At 37.8% G+C, this 21,762-nt stretch overlaps 1 protein-coding gene across 1 annotated transcript in view; it reads left to right on the forward strand.

Moving 5' to 3' along the window:
• Nucleotides 1-21,762, forward strand: part of anpepa (alanyl (membrane) aminopeptidase a) — a 28,306-nt gene that overhangs the window by 3,049 nt on the left and 3,495 nt on the right. The window contains exons 2-18 of the mRNA XM_037682655.1: nt 792-934; nt 1,036-1,166; nt 1,428-1,548; nt 4,001-4,155; nt 4,344-4,457; nt 5,982-6,125; nt 7,099-7,164; nt 8,490-8,555; nt 8,664-8,809; nt 9,733-9,812; nt 10,689-10,822; nt 12,515-12,570; nt 12,928-13,075; nt 13,227-13,315; nt 14,712-14,828; nt 17,114-17,281; nt 17,352-17,492. Coding sequence (XP_037538583.1) covers nt 792-934; nt 1,036-1,166; nt 1,428-1,548; nt 4,001-4,155; nt 4,344-4,457; nt 5,982-6,125; nt 7,099-7,164; nt 8,490-8,555; nt 8,664-8,809; nt 9,733-9,812; nt 10,689-10,822; nt 12,515-12,570; nt 12,928-13,075; nt 13,227-13,315; nt 14,712-14,828; nt 17,114-17,281; nt 17,352-17,492 — 2,019 coding nt within the window. The remainder of the gene's footprint in view (nt 1-791; nt 935-1,035; nt 1,167-1,427; nt 1,549-4,000; nt 4,156-4,343; nt 4,458-5,981; nt 6,126-7,098; nt 7,165-8,489; nt 8,556-8,663; nt 8,810-9,732; nt 9,813-10,688; nt 10,823-12,514; nt 12,571-12,927; nt 13,076-13,226; nt 13,316-14,711; nt 14,829-17,113; nt 17,282-17,351; nt 17,493-21,762) is intronic.

The following is a 21,762-nucleotide window of genomic DNA, read 5'->3' on the forward strand; positions in this document are numbered from 1 at the left end:
TATATATATATATATATATATATATATATATATATATATATTTCCAATTTTATAAAAATTCCAAAACTATGAAGGCTTGTGAGTTTTCTTTTTAATTGTGGAAATGATTCATAAAGTATCCTATTATTAAGTGATAAAGCATAAAGTTAAAAATTAGGCCAGTTTGTTGGATATGTAACTGAATTTTAAAATGAAAATAAATACTTCCATTTACTTTGACTTTATTTCTTTAATTTTTATAATCAAGTTGACTCATATTTCTTCTCAGCAACTTGAGGTATTTCCCCCCAAAAAAACATTTAGTGCGTTTGAGAAAAAGATCACACCCTAAGACAGGAAGTGAGCTAAAAGAAGGGGCTAACACTCTACTAGCATGATGTAAACAAGTTTTACTCCTTGTGTTAGTACTATGCTAACATATTATGCATGTTGACAAAAGAAATGACTAAAACTGCTAAACATAGCCATTTCTTGTTGTTAGTACAACAACCAAAAAACTTCAGTTTTATGTTAGTTTTGACTGAAGCTTAGAGCCGCTGCAGAGGAACCAAAGGGCCGCATGTGGCTCCAGAGCCGCAGATTGCAGACCCCAATTCATGAGTCAAAAATTAAAGCGTAATGTCATACAAAAACAACACATTCCATATATTTTAAAGAAAAAATTAAATAAGAAAACTTAAAAAAATATATAAAACCTGCTGTCTTTAGGATGAATTCATGCACCCATCTTTTAATTTGATCTTTTGTGAGACTCCTGATCTCAACATTTGACGGTGTTTGTGTGTTCACAGATTCCTTGTAGCCACAAATTTGGAGCCGACAAACGCGAGAAGTCTGTTTCCTTGTTTCGATGAGCCGGACATGAAGGCGGTTTTCACTTTGACAGTCATCCACAGGCCTGAAACGACGGCTCTGTCAAACTCAGAGGCGGAAAGTAAGAAACAAAGCAAATAGGAGTCGTGTCAATTTGTGCTTTAGCTTATGGCTAAATGTAACATTCTGAATTATTTTGTTCTTTATCACTTTGTCTCCCAGAGAAAAATCAGTTTATAGATGATGAATGGGTATACACTCAATTTCGCTCCTCGCCGAAGATGTCGAGCTACTTGTTGGCTTTCACGGTTTCAGAGTTCAAAACCTTATCGCCAAGTAGAGATTACATAAAAGTAAGTCGACCAGTTTAGAAGCATTTTGGTCCGCAGATTTTTAAATGTAAAAGCATTCCTAAATTGACATTTTAAGCAAAAGTTAAAATACAGTTTTACCACCAAAAGTGTAAAATCATTTGTTCTGTTATCTTACAAACACATTTACCATGTTGTTCGCATGCTATGTGCAAAATCATGTGAGCATGTGATTACAAAATCACACAAGAAGTTTATGTTAAAATATTATTAATAGGAATAATTCTGTTTTTTCTTGTGCAGGTTTATGCCCGTCCTGAAGCCGTCGAAGCAGGCCATGCTAAATATGCTACAGAAATTACCCCAAAGATCCTGACCTTCTACGAAAATCTCTTTGATCTTGAATTACGTCCAAAGAAACTCCGTAAGGACTTGTCTGAATTTATTGTTAAATGTCAGATTTGAAATGAAAGATGGGGTTTAACTTTGTAGATGTATTTTTTTTTTTATCTTTAGCAATGTGGATTTAGACAAATCATAGATTAGCTATTGGTGATGAGCTGTATGGTTAATGTTTGTCACTCAGCGGTCAAACAAAGGCAACAGAAACCTGGTCTCGTTTCTAGATTTGATTTGAAGCTTCAAGGTTTTCCCCACAGGCTGGTTCTGTCATGACAGTTGACACAGCTGTGAAGGAAAATCAACTAATTAGACTTGACTTACTCCATCAAGATGCCAGACATATCGTAAATCTGTACCATAGTCTGTAACTTGTGACCCGACAAAGCTTCAGGACCACAAACAGTTTTTACACGTTTTTATTTTTAAGATTTGACTGTTTTGAACAGTAGAAATAGATGATTATTCACAAAACCCTCCACAGTGTCCACATTCAAAACAACCTTTTTTATTTCATTATCACTCACTGCCATGAAAGGTAGGCGATCGTGTTTTTGCATTTGCGTTTGTTAGCGAAATATCTCATGAACCAGTGAACAGATTTTAACGAAAGCATCAAAAAGTAATCGATGGACCTACAGCTGGTCAACTTTTGGATTTGGGATTGCTGCCATGGCCAGACAACCTAAGAGAAAACAGGAATGAGTATTGCTCAACAAAGTCCATGCTCAATAATCCAGGTGTACAATCCAACAATTTTCAGTCAGGTCATCTGGACAGTTTTTTTTTTTTTTTTGTGCTGAAATGTTTCACCTTCCATCCAGAAGGCTTTATCAGTCAAGGAAACACACAACTGATTCTTCCCCCAACAGCTTACTCTAAAGTGGAACAAACCAGTTATGTTGGTGCTAAGATGGTCTTTTTTGGTATGCCCCCTCCTCCAGTGCTGGCCCTCTCTCTCGTCGAAAGTCATGTCAAACTGGTTCAAAACCAACAAAGTCCATGCTCAATAATCCAGGTATACAATCCAACAATTTTCAGTCAGGTCATCTGGACAGTTTCTTCATGGACTTTGTTGGTTTTGAACCAGTTTGACATGACTGTCGACGAGAGAGAGGGCCGGCACCAGAGGAGGGGGAGTGCCAAAAAAGACCATCTTAGCACCAACATAACTGGTTTTGGAGTAAGCTGTTGGGGGAAGAATCAATTTTGTGTTGTGTGTTTCCTTGACTGATGAAGCCTTCTGGATGGAAGGTGAAACATTTCAGCACACACACAAAAAAAAACTGTCCAGATGACCTGATTGAAAATTGTTGGGGAGTATTGGTCAAGTTCAGAATCTTTATTATCCCTAAGGGGCAGTTTGTTTCACAGTCAGAAAGTACATAAAACATCCACACTACTAGATGAGACTTTAAAATAACAGTACAGAAATCATCACTGTTTGTTGAGAAGCCTGACCGCTACAGGGATGAATGAGTTTTTCAGTCTGTTCGTCCAACATCTGGGCAGCAGATACCTGCGTCCAGATGGAAGCAACCTGAACTCATCATGGAGTGGATGATCGGGATCTGCCAGAATAAGCCCGGCTTTGTTCACTGACCTCATCTTGTGTAGTAGGTCCATGAGGTTTTAAAGGCAGCAGTTCTGCTGCACATCCTGTCAATCCCTGAGTTTGTTCCTGTTTTTACACGTTAACAGTCCCAACTCAACAGATGAAGGTGAAAGTTAAAAGAGACTCAATAAAACATCCTCATAAAAGTCGAATCAACATTAAAATCACAGAGCTTCCGATAAAAATACACTCTCTGGTGGGGCTGTTTATAAAGTGAGTTCACATTTGCGTTAAAGATCAGTTTGTCATTGAGAACTGTTCCCAGATATTTATATTGCTGCACCACCTCAACAGTTTCACCGTTAATGACCACAGGAGCGGCAACTGAAGAGTCTTTTCTGAAATCACTGATCATCCCCTTTGTCTTCGAAACATTTAACTTTAAAAAGGAAAGATCTGACAATTTAACAGATGTTTAGCTACGATTTGGTGTAGTAGTAGCTGAGAGTCATCCCCAACCATACAGTCTGTTTAAAACCTTAGCATGCAAGGATGTGGGCAATGCACATTTCTTCAAAGAATGCTAGCTTATTTAATTTTGTTTTAAATTCTGACTTCATTCATTCATTCATTCATTTGTTTGTATTTTTGTGTGTTAAAAACCAAACAAAAGGAACACGAGATACATTCGGAATCAGCTTTTTAACTCCGGTCCTCCTTAGAGTTGTTTACATTTTTCCAAACACATTTGGTAAAAGAAAACCTGTTTGATAAAATTAAAATGCATCCATAATCCTTTCTGTGGTTCACGACATGAGAAATAAAAAAAAATAAAAAATATATATATTTCTGAACAGTAAAAGTGCCAAAGCAGACTGATCTGTCCGTGTTGAATAACTGGATCATTTGTTCATATCTTTAGATCAAATTGCTCTCCCAGACCTGGAACCTTTGGCTATGGAGAACTGGGGCCTGATCACGTACCAGGAAGGAGTTTTGCTCTATGAGGAAGGAGTGTCGTCGTTATTACACAAGGAAGAGATCATTTTTACCATTGCACACGAGCTGGCTCACCAGGTAACAGGAAACAAATAAATCGTCTGCTTCCTGAAATGAAGCGAGTATGAGACGTCGGATAAAGTTCAATGGATCACAAATCTGATGTTGCAATATAAAAACAATTAAATAAAAAAAAGCAAGTACTTTATTTACTTGGAGATCTTTATCCTGCTGCACACGGTGATGATTCTGTTCTTCTCTAACAGTGGTTTGGAAATATGGTGACGATGAAATGGTGGAACGACCTTTGGCTGAAGGAGGGCTTTTCCTCCTACATGTCATACCTGGCAGTGGATCACGCTGAGCCCACGTTCCAGATAGTAAGTTCAGATTAACAAGGTTCTCCCAACAGCACCCGAGTCAAGACTGCGTGACAGATTTACTTTAACGAGACCTTTATAGGTCCAGTGTTTTATGGTGCAACCTGATAGAATTTTCTTTCTTTTCTTTGTTGTTTGTGACACGTTTATTGTGAATTTATAATCTTTATAGCTATTATTACTTGACCTTGGTTTGTTTTGGAAAGTTAAGTTAGCTAATGATGATTAGGCTCCACCGGGTCATTATTTTTGATATGCAAATATGTAAATGGAGCCTGTTCACAATAAAAGTCACCTCAGATTCAAATAAAATCACAGTCAGTTCATTCCATTTATTATAATATGATGCATTCACATTCAGTACATCATGAAAATCCAATTAGAAAAAGTGATTTATCCATGGAAACCAGCTGACTGAGTCGAATGTCCACTTCTGTCGTAATCCTCCATTTTGAGGAGCACGTTGGCGACAGTGGAAAGGAATGACTCACTTTTAACAGGAAGAAATGTCAAGCAGAACCAGGTTCAGGATGGGACTGGCTGGGGTCTGAGAGAACAGGAAACAGACGCAAACAGGAAGTGGTCCAGGTGTGGTTTCTACGGGAGGAAAAACAGGTTAATGAGGGCAATAAGAGCAAATACAAACACAGACAGCAGAGAGAGTAAAGACGGCAGCAAAGTATGGAGATGTGGTCAATTTGCAGCAGTTGAAGCCTATAGCAGCAGAACTAAGGGATAGCTCAGGAATCTGAAGCCAACCCTAACCATAGGATTTATTTAAAAGGAAACTCTTAAGCTTAGTCTAAAAAGTGGAAGTTGGTTCCTTGAAAACGGAGCCTGAAAACTGAAAGCTCTGCCGTTCATTCTATTTTTGGAAACTCTAGTAACCACAAGTAAACCAGCAGTCTGAGAGGGAAATGCTCTGTTTGGGAAATATGAAACAACAAGATCTTTAATTAAAGTGAAGCTTGCTTGTTGGAAGCTTTGCATGGTAAAATGTGTGTTGTTTATAGATGTCGTCTTTGTGAATTCATCTTACTAATGTCATTGTAAGGTCTACTGTTTACTGGTTATTTTACCTTTTACAAAAGAGGCTCCTTTTACTTTGGACTGATAAGGACTCTCAGGTATTTAACCTTTAGTCAGGATCTGATCACTTTTACAGACTTTGACCCCTCAACATGTTAGAACTGAAGAATCTTCTTCAAACGCCCACAAGCGAATGAATGATTATTTCCAACATGGGTATGAGTGTCGCCAAAAATATGTCTCATGCCTGTGTGTCCATATTAATGTGAGTTATCTGTTTACTGACACTGGAACACCATCATACACGTAGTTCCCCGATGTATTATTCTGCTCTGAGCTTTTCAGGCCTCACCGGTGGTACAAAAACAGGGTCAAATCGATTTTACCTGCTCAATTAAAGATGAAACTAATCCAAAATAAGTCATTATTGATCGTACTTGCTAGAATATTTGTTATAAACTTGTTTTTTTTTTTGTTGATTTTTTTTTTTTTTAGAAAGACACGTTAATTATGAACGACCTCCACACGGCTTTCGAGGAGGATGCTCTGACCTCATCTCATCCTCTCAGCGCTCCGATGGATCAAGTTCAGACACAGTCGCAGATCTACGAGATGTTTGATGCTATAACTTACTGCAAGGTGAAGTGGCAAAGCAGTGAATACCCATTATGCCTTTGGGTCCACAGGAATTGGGAACCTCTGTCTTGTCGAAGCTCCAAAATTCACAGTTGAAACCCGTGCCTTTGTGTAAAAAGTTGTTTTTCCTTCACAAAAAGAAGCTGAGAACTTGTTTACTGATTTTTTAAAATTAAAAGCTTTGTGTGAAAATGCTACGCTAAAGAGCTCAAATCACACCATCCGCCATTTTGAGAACCAAAAAAAAAAAAGGAAGGAGAGACAGCCCATGTCACGTCAAGTGGCCTCCCTCCCATTTTTCTTAAAGAGACTCGCTCCCTCACTATCCATCCTTTGGTTCAAACAGTCTTATACTGCCATCCGTTGGTCAAAAAAAGGTACTACACTCAAAACAAATTAACCAACATTTCTTCTTAAATTTGACAATAATTACTAATTATTGTCAAATTTCAAACAGTATTGTTGTTTATCGCAATAATTTCTGAGACAATCACCCAGCAAATTTGTTATAATGACAGGCCTACTCATATTGCATAATTGCATAAGCTATGTTATTTTTTTTATGATGCAGTCAAATCAGGATAAATGTGACATCCTCACCATTTAGCACTAGCAAGATTTTGTCTGAATATTGTAAATTAAAAAAAAAAATCCTTTGTCTGAATCAGCAACAATACCTTCTTTTATTCTTGAAATAAAAAAGCTCCTAAGATATTTAGACTGAAGATGCTCCACATGCTGTATGAAACCTTCAGGATGTCAAGGGAGCTTCTAATTATTGATGTTCAACCTCAAACTGTTCGTATATGTTTTGTTCTTTTAAAAAGTGTACAAGTAAACTTGAAAATGTCCGTTTTAGTGGAATTCTTCTAATGTGTACTTCTCCACGTTTCTTGGAGAAGCTTGGACTCAAGTTTTTCACGTGAGAGCACGAGTTCTGTTTATAATTATAATGTGATTTGTATCCACACCGTAGGGGGCCATCGTCCTGAGAATGCTGGTCGACTTTGTGGGAGAACAAGTTTTCACCAAAGGGATCAGAGTAAGAAACAGTTTCTAAATCCACGCAGAGAGCTTGATATTGAGCTGCAGTCTCCGACATGTCCGTGCAGAAATTCCCTGTGATCCAGGACTAAAGCTGACCTCCTAACGCCGACTCTCTGTTTAGAGCTAAAGTCTGTTTTCATGCCAGGACTGAAAATATGAGAAAATGCATGCCTTTCAAACTAAATTGCTGTGTGACATGAGTTACATCATGGGTGGAGAAGACAATTCTCACAAACGTCAAATATTATTCTTTATGACATTCAAACGTCCATTTAGAGTTCTTTTGATCATCTGTATGTCTGCTTCCGTTCTGCAACCAAAGTCTGCAGAACATCTGGTCACACCTCATGGACGGCTGAGGAGGAGCTAAAAGGAGATGATGTTTTAGCTACAACTGGTGCCAAACATGTCAGAACTGCTTAACCTCAAAACTCAATGAACTCCCAGACAAAAAACAAGTTACAAGTTTCACTTCTGTTAGTCTTAGCTATTAGCTAATTTTAGCTTAGCTATAATTTTAGCAATTTTGCTCATTTATTTGTAAGCTACATTTTTGCTCAATTGTTAGATATGATATTGCTGATTTTAGATTTAGTTAGATACAAGTTATGTTAGGTACAATTTTGTTAATTTTAGCTTTAGAAACAGTTTTGTTAAATTTAGCCTTTGGCTATGCTTTAAGCTATGTTACTTTGCTAAATATACCTTTTCGGCACAGTTTTGCTAAAGTTAGCTAGCTTTATGCTTTTTAAGATGTTTTGATTATTTTACCTTCTAGATATATTCAAAGTTTAGTTATAGGCTAAGGTTTTGCTTATTGTAGCCGTTAGTTTTGCTTCCCCCCATTTTAGCTCTCAGACAATTTTTTAGCTCGAAGCTAAGGTTTTGCTCATGTTATCTGTTAGGTGCATTTTTGTTAATTTTAGCTTTTAGATATGATTTTGTTCATTTTCGCTTCAAGGGACGTGTAGCCTATTGATTATTTTAGCTTTTAGCTAAGGTTTTGCTGATTTTAGCTTCAGCTCTGATTGTTTTAACTCAGCAATTTGTTTCAACAAACTTCGGCACATTTTTTCAGCACTCAGAGGTTATGCTGAATTTTTACAGAAAATACAATTTCTTTGCTTGTATTTGAAAAGTTTATTTTATAGATGTGCTGAAAAAAATAGTTTCTTTACCATCAGACACAAGGAGACTCACAAGTTTATTATTTTAATCTATTCTAAAGAAAATGTACCGTTTCAGTGCCAGTATTCACACAACAATGTTCATCTTGAATTGAAATTAAACCACAATCTTGTTTTGTGTTTTTCTGTTTAGCAATACCTCAATGAGTTCAATGGACAAAATGCAGAACCGAGCGACTTCTGGAAATACATAAACTTTGTAAAATCTCCACTTTACACAGCATTTTGACAGATACAGTCAGTGATAATTACGTATGAGCCAGACTTTATAGGTTAACGTACGGTATCTGTGGATTTCTTTTCGCAGGTGCGACAGGAAAAAGGGGAAGTGACCATTGATAGGTTCATGATAGACTGGACCACACAAACTGGCTATCCTGTCATCACCATCAACACCACCAGTGGAGAAATCTACCAGAAGCGCTTCCTGTACAACAGCTCTGCCCAGTCAGAGTACGTATTAGTAATCACTATCTTACCTGCAGTAGACAAGTCTGAGATCGTCTCAGTGAATTGAAGTCAAGAGTTCCTCGTCACCAACATTCATCAGGCTCTTCATGCACTCATTAAAAACCTTAGGGAGCCATTATCATCATCCAGAAATGCTCCCATTCTCCAATTTAACTGTATTTTGCTTTCCCTGTTTACTCATCACAGCTTTAGGCAAAGTTTTATATAACTATTTAATATACAGGTGTTAAAACTGGAAGAAAAAAAAAAAAAGAAATAAGAACCAGTATCCACCAGGTTGACAACATCATTTAAATTGTTGCTTTATCACTACACTGGTTTGCCAGCGTATTTTTTCAATGTTATTTAACTTTGGTGCAACAATTAATGCAAATTCAATATAAACCTGTATATATATATATATTGTAGGTTTTACACTGTGGCTGTGACTTTTTATTTTTTATCCTGCCAGATCCAGGAAAGGAATTACAAAATCACAATACAGATACATGTTTCTTTCCGTTTTGGACTTTGAAACAAAGAAAGTAACTTTTTGTTTTTAGTTTCCTGCCTGGCCTGCATGAAATCACTGCTGCTGATTAGACGTTGGCCCTGCAGAGTGTTTTCAGGCAATGTTTTCTAACTCCGTACGTCACGAAACAGCTGTGGAAAAGTGCTCAATTGTTTTAACATCTTCAGCTTAATCATCCAAACCCCCACAGCTGGGACTCAGGAGAACCTGACACAATGTTGTACAAAATCTGGTCACTTTGAGGCAGATTATGGTTCTTTATTTGTTTGCAGGCTGCTGTCATTTTGGCATTTATTTAAAACCATTTAAAAAAAAAAAGGGCAAACATTCAGTGCCGTTTCTAGGTGGAAAACACCTTCTCGAGGTTATAACGTTTTGTTTCTTCCTCGTGTAGTGGTTCATGGCTCATCCACATCCACTACATGTCAAGCATCGCTCCTCCTGAGTCTCTTTGGCTGGATGTCAGCGGTCCAGGTAACACGCAGGAATACACACAGCTTCGCAATTTATGCAAAGTTTACCAACAACAACAAAACTGAACAAACCCAACAGCTTTGTTTTTCATATTCAAGAAAAAAACAGTTTATCCTTCAGCTTCTGATTATTTACAGATTCTTTTTAGGCAAACTTGTTTTCATATTAGATATTAGACATCTAGAAGCAGTTAAACGTTGAGTTTAAATAAAAAAAAAAACAAGACTTTTTTTGGTAAAGACGTTGTGGATCGAAATGGGCTCCAACTGTCTACTAATTATAATCATTAGATTCCATTTTAGATGAATAAATTATCCATTCATTTATCTGTTTCTTGATCTATTTTTTCCTTTGCCTTCTTTCTTGCCCTCGCAAACCGACGCACAAGAAGCACACAGATGAAAAAGAATGTGCAAAGTTGATCAATAAGAAACACAGAATGAAAGACAAACATGTAAAAGCATTTCAGAGAATCAGAAAGCAGATCAAGCGCGAGAACCAAAGCTTATTTAACGCTGCTGAATCAGCAGTAAAATGAGCACGAAGATGCAGAAAAAGCTACATTTATTGTTCCAGAGAGGCATGGAGCAGCTTCAGAGGTATGCAAAACAACGAAGAGACACTGGAGTGAAAAACACAAGTCAAGCCTTAAGAAAGGATAAACAACTGGACAGAGTACATCTGCTTTAGGTTTGCCTGTTTTTGTGTAGGAGGCTGGGGGCGAGTTTAGAACATTGTAACCAGAGGTCCATCATCATCCAGTGAAAGACAAAGACTCGCTTATTTCGCTTTGTTTTAAATTTGAATTTTTCTTTATAGCTTTGTGTTTCGCAGTGACTACAAATGTTTTCCCACAAATCTTTGTCTTTGGAACAGTGAGGCTAGAGCCGTTCATTTCTAAGAAAGGGGAGTGGATCCTGGTCAATGTCAACTGCACTGGATACTACCGGGTCAATTACAACCCAGAGAACTGGCATCGTCTCCTGACTCAGCTGGAAACAGACCCAGATGTGAGTAAACGGGGGCAGAGTGTGAGTTAGTAGATGGCAAAGCAGCACACAAACCAAACCTTTGCACACTCTGTAGGAAACGCTAAAATCAAGACGAGCTGTAGATATTTTGTGTGTATAAAATCACAGCATCTGCTCGTACAAAATGAGTTCTTGTGTTAAATACTCTGGAAATGATACCCTTTAAAATGTTTTTACTCGTTTCTTTTTATTACCTTTGAAATTGAATTGACATGGACTTAAAAAAAAGAAGAGAAAATTTGTAATCCAGACATACACTGAAGGTTCAGATCTGAACAATGTCTTCTGGACGTTTTTTTTTTGTTTTTTTTTTTTTCTGAGCCGTTTCGTCCTTAATCCAAAGGATTTCTTCAGTCTGAGGAGCCACAAACAAGCAAACCTTAGAGGAGTTGAGGGGGGACAGGGCAGGCCCCAGAAACCATCTTCTCACCAGCAAACTGTTTTTTTCCCACCATGGAAGTGTGGGATTCCAGTTTGTTTGTGGCTCCTCAGACTGAAGAAGTCCTTTGGATGAAGGACGAAAAATCTCAGCCCAAAAAATAAAATAAAATAAAATAAACCATCCAGATGACCTGACTGAACATTGTTGGATTTCATCTGGATTACTGAGCATGAACTTTGGTGTTCAGGCCTGGATTATCTATTTAAACTCCACTTCTGTTGCTTTAAGTAATTTGGGTCATTACAAAGAACATCTAAACACATGAAAAGTCAAAAGTGAATGCATTTTGTCCCTGTAATCCGGAGTTAAATCATTTAAACAAAACTTTTTCTAAGGTCTCGTAATCCTGAAGAGCTCGTGTCCAAAACACAGAAACCAAACAAGCTCTCAGCTGAACTTTAGAGTGTTACGAAACCAAACAAACCTCCTGAGGTCTGAATCTGGTGCTTGTATCAAGCGCCTCGTCAGCGTGTGTAAAACAGAGCATGTTTATGGGTTGTTTACGTGGTTTCAAGTGCAAAGTCCTTCAAGGAAGTACATGGCGAAAAAGAATCACAGCTTTATTTCTTTAGACTAACGTGACTTCTTATTTCCTTATTACTGGTACACGTCTTTTCTTTTAGGACTACCATCATTCTTATTAGATATAAACTTCTGAAAGATCATAAAAAAGTGTGTAATGGTATTAAACAGAACAACCTGTACAATGTTTATAAGCTAATTTTGATTAGAGAACTATGTTAATAACTCCGCAGGGGAAATTGTTTCAAACCGAGACCAAAAAAAGTTATCATCAAGAAACTCAACAAAATAATAAAATAACTTAAGAATGACCCAGTGGTGAGGAATCACAGTGATTAAGATGACTTCCTTTGATTTCCTGTAAAACAATACAACCGAGCCTCATGGGAGTACAGAATTTGTGTGGGTGGAGCCTGAGAAGCTCAGTGGGTGGAGCCTAACAAGCCAAATAATCTGACCAATCAGAGGAGGGTGAGTCTGTTCTGCTTTACAGGGAGGAAATGGTTGTTTGATTCAACATTTAAAACCCCTCAATAAATAACTTCTGGGTATGGAAACAATGTTTTGTTTGTTTATGCTACACCTCTAAACACCACCCAGAAACCATCAAGCCCTGTTCTCACGTGGACTTTTGTTTATTTGCAAACGTTTCGTGGAAGTTTCTGCATTTAGGACGTTTCTCAACATGTTCTGTTTCTTTCTTCCAGCGTATCCCACTGATGAACAGAGGGCAGCTCATTGACGACGCTTTTAACTTGGCGAGGTACTGTCTTTGACCTCCTCCTGGGTTTCTTCAAAGAAAGACATGATTGTCACAGATACTGAGACAGGAAGTGAAAATAAATAGTTCAGGCTTTACTTAAGAAGTAAACATTGACTCGTGGCTTTACAGATATCGTCTGTTTAAAGAAGAAAAGCTGATTGTTTAAAATAACACTGGAAGAGAGGACAACTAAGTTTAGTGGAAGTTACACTAACGTCACTGTAGGATGTTCTTTATGATATTAACTGTTGGAAATCGTAAGGATGCTCCTTCTTCAGTTTCACCTAAATATGTTTGGTTTTAAAAGCAAGCTGAAATGACAGAGCTCTCAAAAACAGACCAATCTGTTTTCCTCAGAGCCAAGCAGGTCAGCGTGACTCTGGCTCTGAACTCGACACGCTTTCTCCATAACGAGATTGCGTACCTTCCCTGGGAATCAGCCATCAGGAATCTGGAGTACTTCATCCTCATGTTTGACCGCTCCGAGGTGTATGGACCCATGCAGGTTTGTCTCTTTAAAACATCTTTTCTTGCCTTGTTTGGACAACTAAATACCATTTCTGTTTAATGTTTAGTCAGTATTGAAATAAAGAGAGATGGCGAGGAGTGGAGTTGTACTGCTGCCCAGTTTCCAGTTAAGCTGTTTGTCTCTGCAGGTTTACCTGCGGGAACAAGTCAGAGGACTTTATAACTTCTTCAGGAACTACACAGACAATTCAACGGTCCCAGAGAATCACTCCTTACAGTAAGTTATTAATTTTCATAACTCTGGAGCTGTTAAATATCATTGTGTGCAGAGCTTGATGATCAACAGATTTACAAATCTGCGGTTCTACAAATCCAATAATCCATCCACCATCCATGGCATGCTTTGTGAGGTTTTATAATTCAGCTTTAAAGTGATAATTATTAATGAACTACAGAAACCTTTCCCAAGCAGTCTTTTACAGTAGATGGACAACAGGAAAACATTAAAAAAAGTGCTTTAAAAATGTTTTATTCATCCATATACGTCACACTTTATGGGTTTTGTAAATATTTGATTTGGCTTTGCGACAAGACGGTTGCAGAAAGACAGCTAATAGATACATGATTAATTCCTCTATAAACACTTTATAAATCATTAATAACTGCTTATTATGCATTAATTAAGGGTGAGAGAGAGAGAGACAAAACTGACCAGTTTCTTGCCAAATAGTGAACCAAATCTGTTCACATATATATATTTAATCTACAGTTGTTATATTAAACATTTCAGACTAAATTACTATCTTGTAAGCACAATAGGCATTTAAAAACCTATTTCTTTAGCATATAATGTTGTACTTTATCACTGCATTATAAAAATCTACAACTAATATTATATGCTAAAAAAAATTGGTTTACAAATACTTATTGTGCTTAAAACTTAATTTAACAACTCTAGATGAAATATATAGGTGAAAAGATTTGGTTCACTATTTGGCAAGAAACTGGTCAGTTTTGTCTCCGTCACCCTTAATTAATGCATAATAAGCAGTTATTAATGATCTACAAAGTGTTTATAGAGGAATTAACGTATCTATAAACTATGTATTAGCCATCTATAAGGGGAGCCTTATTGTAAAGTGGTACTGTTGAAATTAACCAATACTTAATAAATTAAACTGAATAACTCTAAAGGAATGTTAAAAGTATTTATTGTTTCGATTTGTTAATGTATAAAAGATTGAAAGTTGATTTTTTAAATATAATTTCCTGGACAAAATGCACAGTTTGATGAGCTGTACTTAAAATTCACTCAGGTCTCTCTTGGAAAAGGGATTTTTAATCTCACTGAGATCTTTCTGGTTAAATCAAGGAGATTATTTAAAACAACAAAACCCCCAAAATCTAAAAAAAAAAAAAAAAAAAAGTTGTAATTAAGACAGTTTTATTATACAAACCTTGTTTTTATGTGTTGTTCTCTAGACCAAAAGTGGATAAAACTGTATTTTATCTATGTTTTTATTGCTGAAGCCTTTAAAACCAGCTTGATTAGAACTGAAATCATTAATTTACATTATTTAGTTTCTCTCCTTTGAAATTCAGTCAAGACTTTCCTCTCAAACACAGTGTCTCGTCTGCGTTTTTATACCTAAAAAATTGTGTTTGATCTTCAGGCACAACCAGATCTTAGCCATAAGTGTGGCCTGTGCCCATGGACTCCCAGAATGCATTGCGATGGCGACAGAACAGTTTGCTGGCTGGATGAAAAGCAACAGCACGGAGACAAACAAGTATGGACGGGGATAAGTATCTTTTCTGCACCTGACTTTCTGAACATCTCCTTTAAAAATCCGTCAGTGTAACAGCTTTCCTTGCATTCTGTAGCTTTGCTCTTCAGAAATGATTTGGTGAAGGTAGGTTTATTCTCACTTTTTGTTGTTCGTTTCAGCTGTTGTGTTTAAAGTTGCACTCATTTGGACTTTTAAGCTCTGAATGAAATGTGTTTGCTGCATGTGGCGTCTTTACAAGCTTGAAATCAGTGTTTTTCTGCCCGCTGGCAACTGGCAAAAATGCTTTAGGCTGTTTGAGTGTGCATGTATGTGTTTGTTCTTCTGTAGTTTTAGTAAAATATTTTATGTGTGAGCAGACAGATTCATATGAAAGTTATCACTGGGTGTACGTCGTAAACTGATTAACTTTAGAAGTCGGCTAAGCGAACACTATAAAATGCAGAAATGTCTCAAGTGCAACCAGTTTCACATGTTTGGAGATAGATTTTGATGTGTTGGGAGCTGAGTGAACACCTTTTTAACTGATCACACAAGATTTGTTTTTAAAACACTGTCATTATCCGCCCGTTGAAAGGCGGAAATATTACGATTATTATTGTTTAGTCTCCGTCTGTCCATCCATATGTTTTTCCATTAAAGTTCTCTTCTCTTTCGATTGCTCGGCAGGTGATCAGAATCTGCTGGTTTGTAGTTTGACCGGCAGGTCAGACACTCACAAACCAGATAGTTTTCTTGCTCAGTGAACAGCTCTGACTCTAACAAGCTCAAGGTCACAAATCAAGGTCAAATGTTTTACCAGGTTTTGTCCTGTCCGGATCATTGCTGTAGATTGCTGTATCACTTTATAATAGTTTGTTGATGGCTGTACAATGTGCCATGTGTGGTACTTTTGTTAACTATTGGGAGTCAAATAGTGTGTTTGTTAGCAAAATATGTCATGAACTAGTAACATATTTTATTAAAACAATCAGAAAGTTGTCATTGGGTGTACGTCTACACCAAATTGCCCTTTGGAGTCAATTTAATTCAAGATGGCCACCACAGCCAAATGAGCTTAGGAAATAAAAAATGCTACAACTTAAGTCAGTTTTATGATCTATAACGGAGTAGTAGCCAAGAGTCATACCCTGTAAACAGTGTGTGGTACACATTGAGTGCCATTGTTCTTAAAACTCTGGCACCAACTGTTACAGCTGTCTGTTAGCAAAATATCTCATGAACCACTGGACAGATTTTAGTTTGAAGCTTTTTACCTGTACACGTACAACTCATTTACATTTGGAGTCAAACAAGATGGCTGCCATAACTAATCAACCTCAGCCAGCACAGAAATAGCTCATACTAGTTTTACAGATTATCAGCTAAACATTGGTGTGGTAGTAACTGAGACTGATCTCAAACACAGACTCTGAGCTCTAACACACTTCACAAGATCTCACGATGCTGCATGAAGTTATGAATGTCGATTCCAAGGTTGGATGAAAATATAACTCCGTCCACTGTCACCATCAAACAATGTTAGTTTAGGACTCTGACATGAACGGTGGTGAGAGACATGACGTGCGTTTCTTCAAGGAATGCTGGGCGTTTATTTGTGTCTATGCTTGTCAGTGTGTTGCACAGTGATGTTTGTGAAGCATAAAAAAACATCCACTTTTTATTTTTACATGTTTTTTTGTCGTCTCATTCCAACTGATTGGCAGCAACCTTGATGAAGAAGAATATAAACCCCACGATAAACGAGGGAATACTGTATATATCAATGTATAAAGGATTACTTGTTCAATTCTAGTCCAGAAAAGCACTCATCTCGTAAACAATAAAAATCCACTATTCAAATCCTTCAGCGTCAGGGGACATCGGCGTCTGCTTGTTTTTTAATTATTTGAGTATTCCAACACAGGAATGCATCGCAGCCATTTTTATACCATTACAGATTTATATTAATTCCTATTATGAGTCATCAAAGACTTGAATCAGTTCTTCCCACAAAAATCTGATTGGATAAATGATTAAAAAACTGCAACAATTAAAAAGCCTCTGAATTTGTTTCGAGTAATTGTTGTTTAACACAAATACAAAGCTGTGATTTTTCTTTACGCAGGCTTCAAAATGTCTGAGTGGGTGGGAGAAAAACACCCTAAAAGTATAAATAGAAATGTTCTGCATGCCTGTGAAGGAGGTTTAAAATGGAAAAATGACGAGCCGACCGCTCAGCATAAACAGCAAGAACGTAAAAGTGATTCATCCCTCCGTTAAAGCGTTTCATTGTGTTTGTGATTTAGCATCCACACCAATCTGCGGTCTGTGATTTACTGCCAAGCTGTGGCCGCCGGAGACAAGAAAGAGTGGGAATTTGCCTGGGAGAAATTCTTGAACTCCAGCAACACCTCAGAGAAAGAGCAGCTCCGAAAAGCTCTGGCCTGCTCGAAGAAGACCTGGCTGCTCAACAGGTGAGTGTGACGACGTCTTGACACGCCCACAACAAGGTGAAGTCCAGTCAGGCACCTTCTTATCTTACAGATACCTGGAATACACTTTGGACCCGAAGAAGATACGACTGATGGATGTTGCTTCTACCATTAACTACATAGCTCAAAACGCTGCTGGACAAGCTCTGGCCTGGAACTTTATCAGAGCAAACTGGAAATACGTCAGTCAGGGGTAGGTTGAACCGTGTCTGCTGTCAAATGAGTTTTCTGTGTCACGAACATGTGTTCAAAGAAAAAAAAACACTGATCAGCCTCACAGATTAGATGATGTAAAATCTAAGGTTTCAATGCCACTTTGTCAGCATCAAGGGGAATACAGAACTGGGAAGCCAGGGATCCTGACACAGGTGTCACAAGTCCTCAGAGAAGGACCGGTCCAAGTTTCAAGTCTGTTAGTAGAGGTTACCACAGCGTTTATTTACCCCACCCATTCATTACAGGCAATAAGACACAAAGTCAACAAGATAAAAACAAGTACTGTAAACATAATCAGTATAAGGAAAAAACAGTACCAGTCTGACTTTATAAACAACCAGTTTTCTGACTTGGTTCACAAAAAAAGGGTAAAGTTAGAAACGATTCATCGATTGCTCGGCAGGTGATCACAATCTGCTGGTTTGTAGTTTGACCGGCAGGTCAGACACTCACAAACCAGATAGTTTTCTTGCTCAGTGAACAGCTCTGACTCTAACTAGCTCGGGAAATGTTCGGTGCTGAAAGTTTAACGGAATGAGAAAAGACTCAAACTTAGCAGACGCTAAAAATGGAGAGCTAGAAGAGTAAAGGTGGCTTCTCACTGGGATGTGACCATTGACTCAAAGTTGTTAAAAAATGAAAAATAAATAAATAAGGCAAAGTTTCCTTTGCAGTCCCACTGAATTCTGTTTGCAACCAGCCACGCTTTGAGCGGCCACTTCTTACAAAACGGTATTCTAGCATGTTATGTTGCCCATGTCGTACACTCCTCAGCTCCGCCCCCATGTTTATGGTTTAATCTACAGAAGTACACTTTAGAGACAAAGACAGGCAGATTTGAACCAGTTAAATAAATAAATAAATATTATTGATCCTGTGATGGACTTGCGACCTGTCCAGGGTGTTCCCTGCCCCTTGCACAGTGATTGCCGGACAAGGGCACCGGCGACCCCCATGACCAAAAATGGAATAAGCGGGTAAAAGATAATGGATGGAAGAATAGATGGAACTATTATTGATCATCAGTGTGTTTTCTGTCCAAGGACAGAAAGTAAAGAAATGAAACTAAGAAAGGTTTATAACTTTGTTGCATCATTTTTTTAAATATACTGAAAATTCAAACGAGCAGCACATTGTGGCTCAGTTGATAGAGCTGCTGCCTCTCAGCGAGAAGGCCGCCGGTCCGAATCCCTTTCTGGGTGGAGTTTGCATGTTCTCTCCGTGCATGCGTGGGTTTTCAACGGGTACTCCGGTTTCCTCCCACATACAAAAACATGCGTGTTAGTCTGATTGGTAACTCTAAATTGTCCCTAGGTGTGAGTGAGAGAGTGAATGGTTGTTTGTCTCAATGTGCCCGTGATGGACTGGAGACCTGTCCGGGTGTCCCACGCCTCTCGTACAGCGATGGCTGGACATGGGCACCAGTGACCCCGACGACAAAAAAGAAGATGTTTTCTGTATTTATATGCTGTTGATTAATGTTCCAAAAGAAAAATTTTAATCAGAACTTTACATAATTCAGAAATCACAATCGGCCTAAAAAACTTTGGTTGATGTGTGTAAAATTCAGTTCTGTGCCAGCCCAGGTGGTAGTTTTGCCGTATTAAGAATTGGATCCAGTATCTGTGGAAAAGTGTCTTGTTGATGTCAACGCTACAAGCAACATCTTTGCGGATGCTTTCTACAAATAAGGACACTGCTGGTCTAACATCAAACTCAAAATGATGAATTAAACTTAAAAGTATTTATATTATATACAAATAACATATATAATAAAGCTTGTCAGCATTTATTACTCTAATGTTAAATCCCACATTGTAATTAAACTGATATTTGGTTTGTACAGAATTAATATGGAGAAATAGAGTTGTGTTGAAGCACCTTCAACATGAGGATGTGTTGTCTCCTGACCCACTTTGAGGCGCTGAACTTTCAAATAAAAAGTATTTTTTTCCTGTGGCTTCCTGTTGTCTCTGGTCACTTTAATGACTCGTGGGTACAGCAGAACCATAAAAGAACAAATACAGAGGCTTCCCGGTGATCCAGCGCTGTGTGACAAAGCACAAAGGTCCCGTGGTTTATTCAGTGCTTATCATTAGCGCTCCATCATAAAGTCTCCACTGTTTATGCTGTTTCCAAGTGATTTTATCAAAGTATAAACATTAGAAGAGCTTTCATTTCATAAATCAACACATGAAGTTTATCTAGAAGAAATTATATTTAAAACTAGGGATGCATGAAATTGGATTTTTGGCTGATATTTGATATGTTAAAACTTATTTGGTCGATAACCGATACCAATACAGATATTTATATATTTAGCCAAGGTTCTAGAAAAACTGATAAACTCTCAAATCAAAAATTACCTGGACCCATTTAACATTTTACCTCGCCATCAATCTGGTTTCAGGAAACAACACAGCACAACGACTGCTTCACTGAAGGTTCTTAATGACGTTGTTGAAGCACTGGATGCTAAGGATTATTGTGCTGCTCTTTTCTTAGACTTGTCTAAAACTTTTGACACTGTGGATCATAACATCTTGTGTCATAAGATCTCAGAAATCGGTTTCTCAGAACACACCATTGGTTGGTTCTCTAACTTTCTCTCATATCGGAGGCCATGTGTTCAACATAATGGTACTTCCTCCAGTTAGTTAACAGTCAACAATGGTGTACCTCAAGGCTCAGTCTTAAGACCTACCCTCTTTACAATCTACATAGTTAATGTAGGTAAAAACATCCCTGATGCATCCATACATTTCTATGCTGATGACACAGTTGTTTATTGTTGAGCTAAAACAGTTGATAAGTCTTTCCAGCTTTTGCAATCTGCATTTGACATCATCAAGACTGATTTGTTCCACCTCAAACTTGTCCTAAATGCAGACAAAACCAAAGGGATGCTTTTTTCCAAACAGGAAGTCGGTCCCAGCAGTTCTTCCTTCGATTTTATCCTCAAATCGTGTCCCCATTGAGTTTGTTGATTCCTATAAATATTTGGGTATCTTTGTCGACTCGCATCTCTCTTTTAAGCTCCATGTGGAAAACTTGGTAAAGAAACTGAAAGTTAAACTGGGTTTCTTTTTCAGAAACAGATCCTGTCTAACCCTGAATGCTAGGAAACGCCTTGTATCTGTGACTTTCCTTCCCTCCATTGATTACGGTGACATTATTTACATGAACGCTCCTACAAGAACCCTGCAGATGTTGGATGCTGTCTATCATGGTGCACTAAGATTCATAACTGGCTGTGATTATCGTACCCAGCACTGCACCTTGTATTCACTGGTTAACTGGTCACCATTAACTTCACGCAGACTCTCTCGCTGGTACATTTTCATCTTAAAATCACTTCTTGGTCTGCTGCCTTCATACATCTCTTCCTACATGTCTCTGCATGAGTGCAGTTACAGCGTACGCTCTCAGGACATTATTACCTGCAGTGTTCCCTCAGTGCAGACTGAACTAGGCAAAAGGGGCTTCTCCTAATCCGCTCCCGTTTCCTGGAATATCTTACAAAAAGACCTGAAGCTCTCGACCTTGACCTTTAAAAATCTGTTGTACTCCTGGCAAGGACCAATGCAGACATGTTCCTGTTTTTAGTTTTCTACATTCGCCGTAGAATCTAGCTGTTTTTGTTACATTTTGCCATCCTATTTGTTAAAAAAAATATATATGTATGCCTTTTTATAAGTGTTTATTGTTGTCGCTGTTGTCCATTGTTGTCATCATTCTTTGTTGAAATCAGGTCTCTCTTGTAAATGAGTCCTCGAGGCTCAATGGGATTTACCTGTCTACATAAAGGTTGAATGAAAATTTATTTTTCCGTAGATCGTCTTACAGTGACTTCATAACTTTCTCTGCTGTGGAATTAAAATACATTATTCTGCATGGTCTTTGTCAATTTGGCCTGCTTCCAAATGCAGATGACAAAAAGGGGGCTGAAAATGATGCAACAATTCAACTTGGATTAAGTTTAATGTCAAATTTATTCATGACATTTACGCTCTCTAACACAATGACAACACTTGGACAATGAAAATTTGTAAATTTTCACAAATCTAAACTCAACGGTGCACGTGATGTCAACATTGTGCAGGCATCCTTGTCACTGGGTTGTCATACAATAACAGTGCCTTTTTATTTACATACACACACATATCTACCTATATATCTACCTATATATCTACCTATATATCTACCTATATATATATATATATATATATATATATATATATATATAT

This window comes from Nematolebias whitei, chromosome 10 (assembly GCF_014905685.2).
Source record: "Nematolebias whitei isolate Nwh7 chromosome 10, NemWhi1, whole genome shotgun sequence".
Taxonomy (NCBI): domain Eukaryota; kingdom Metazoa; phylum Chordata; class Actinopteri; order Cyprinodontiformes; family Rivulidae; genus Nematolebias; species Nematolebias whitei.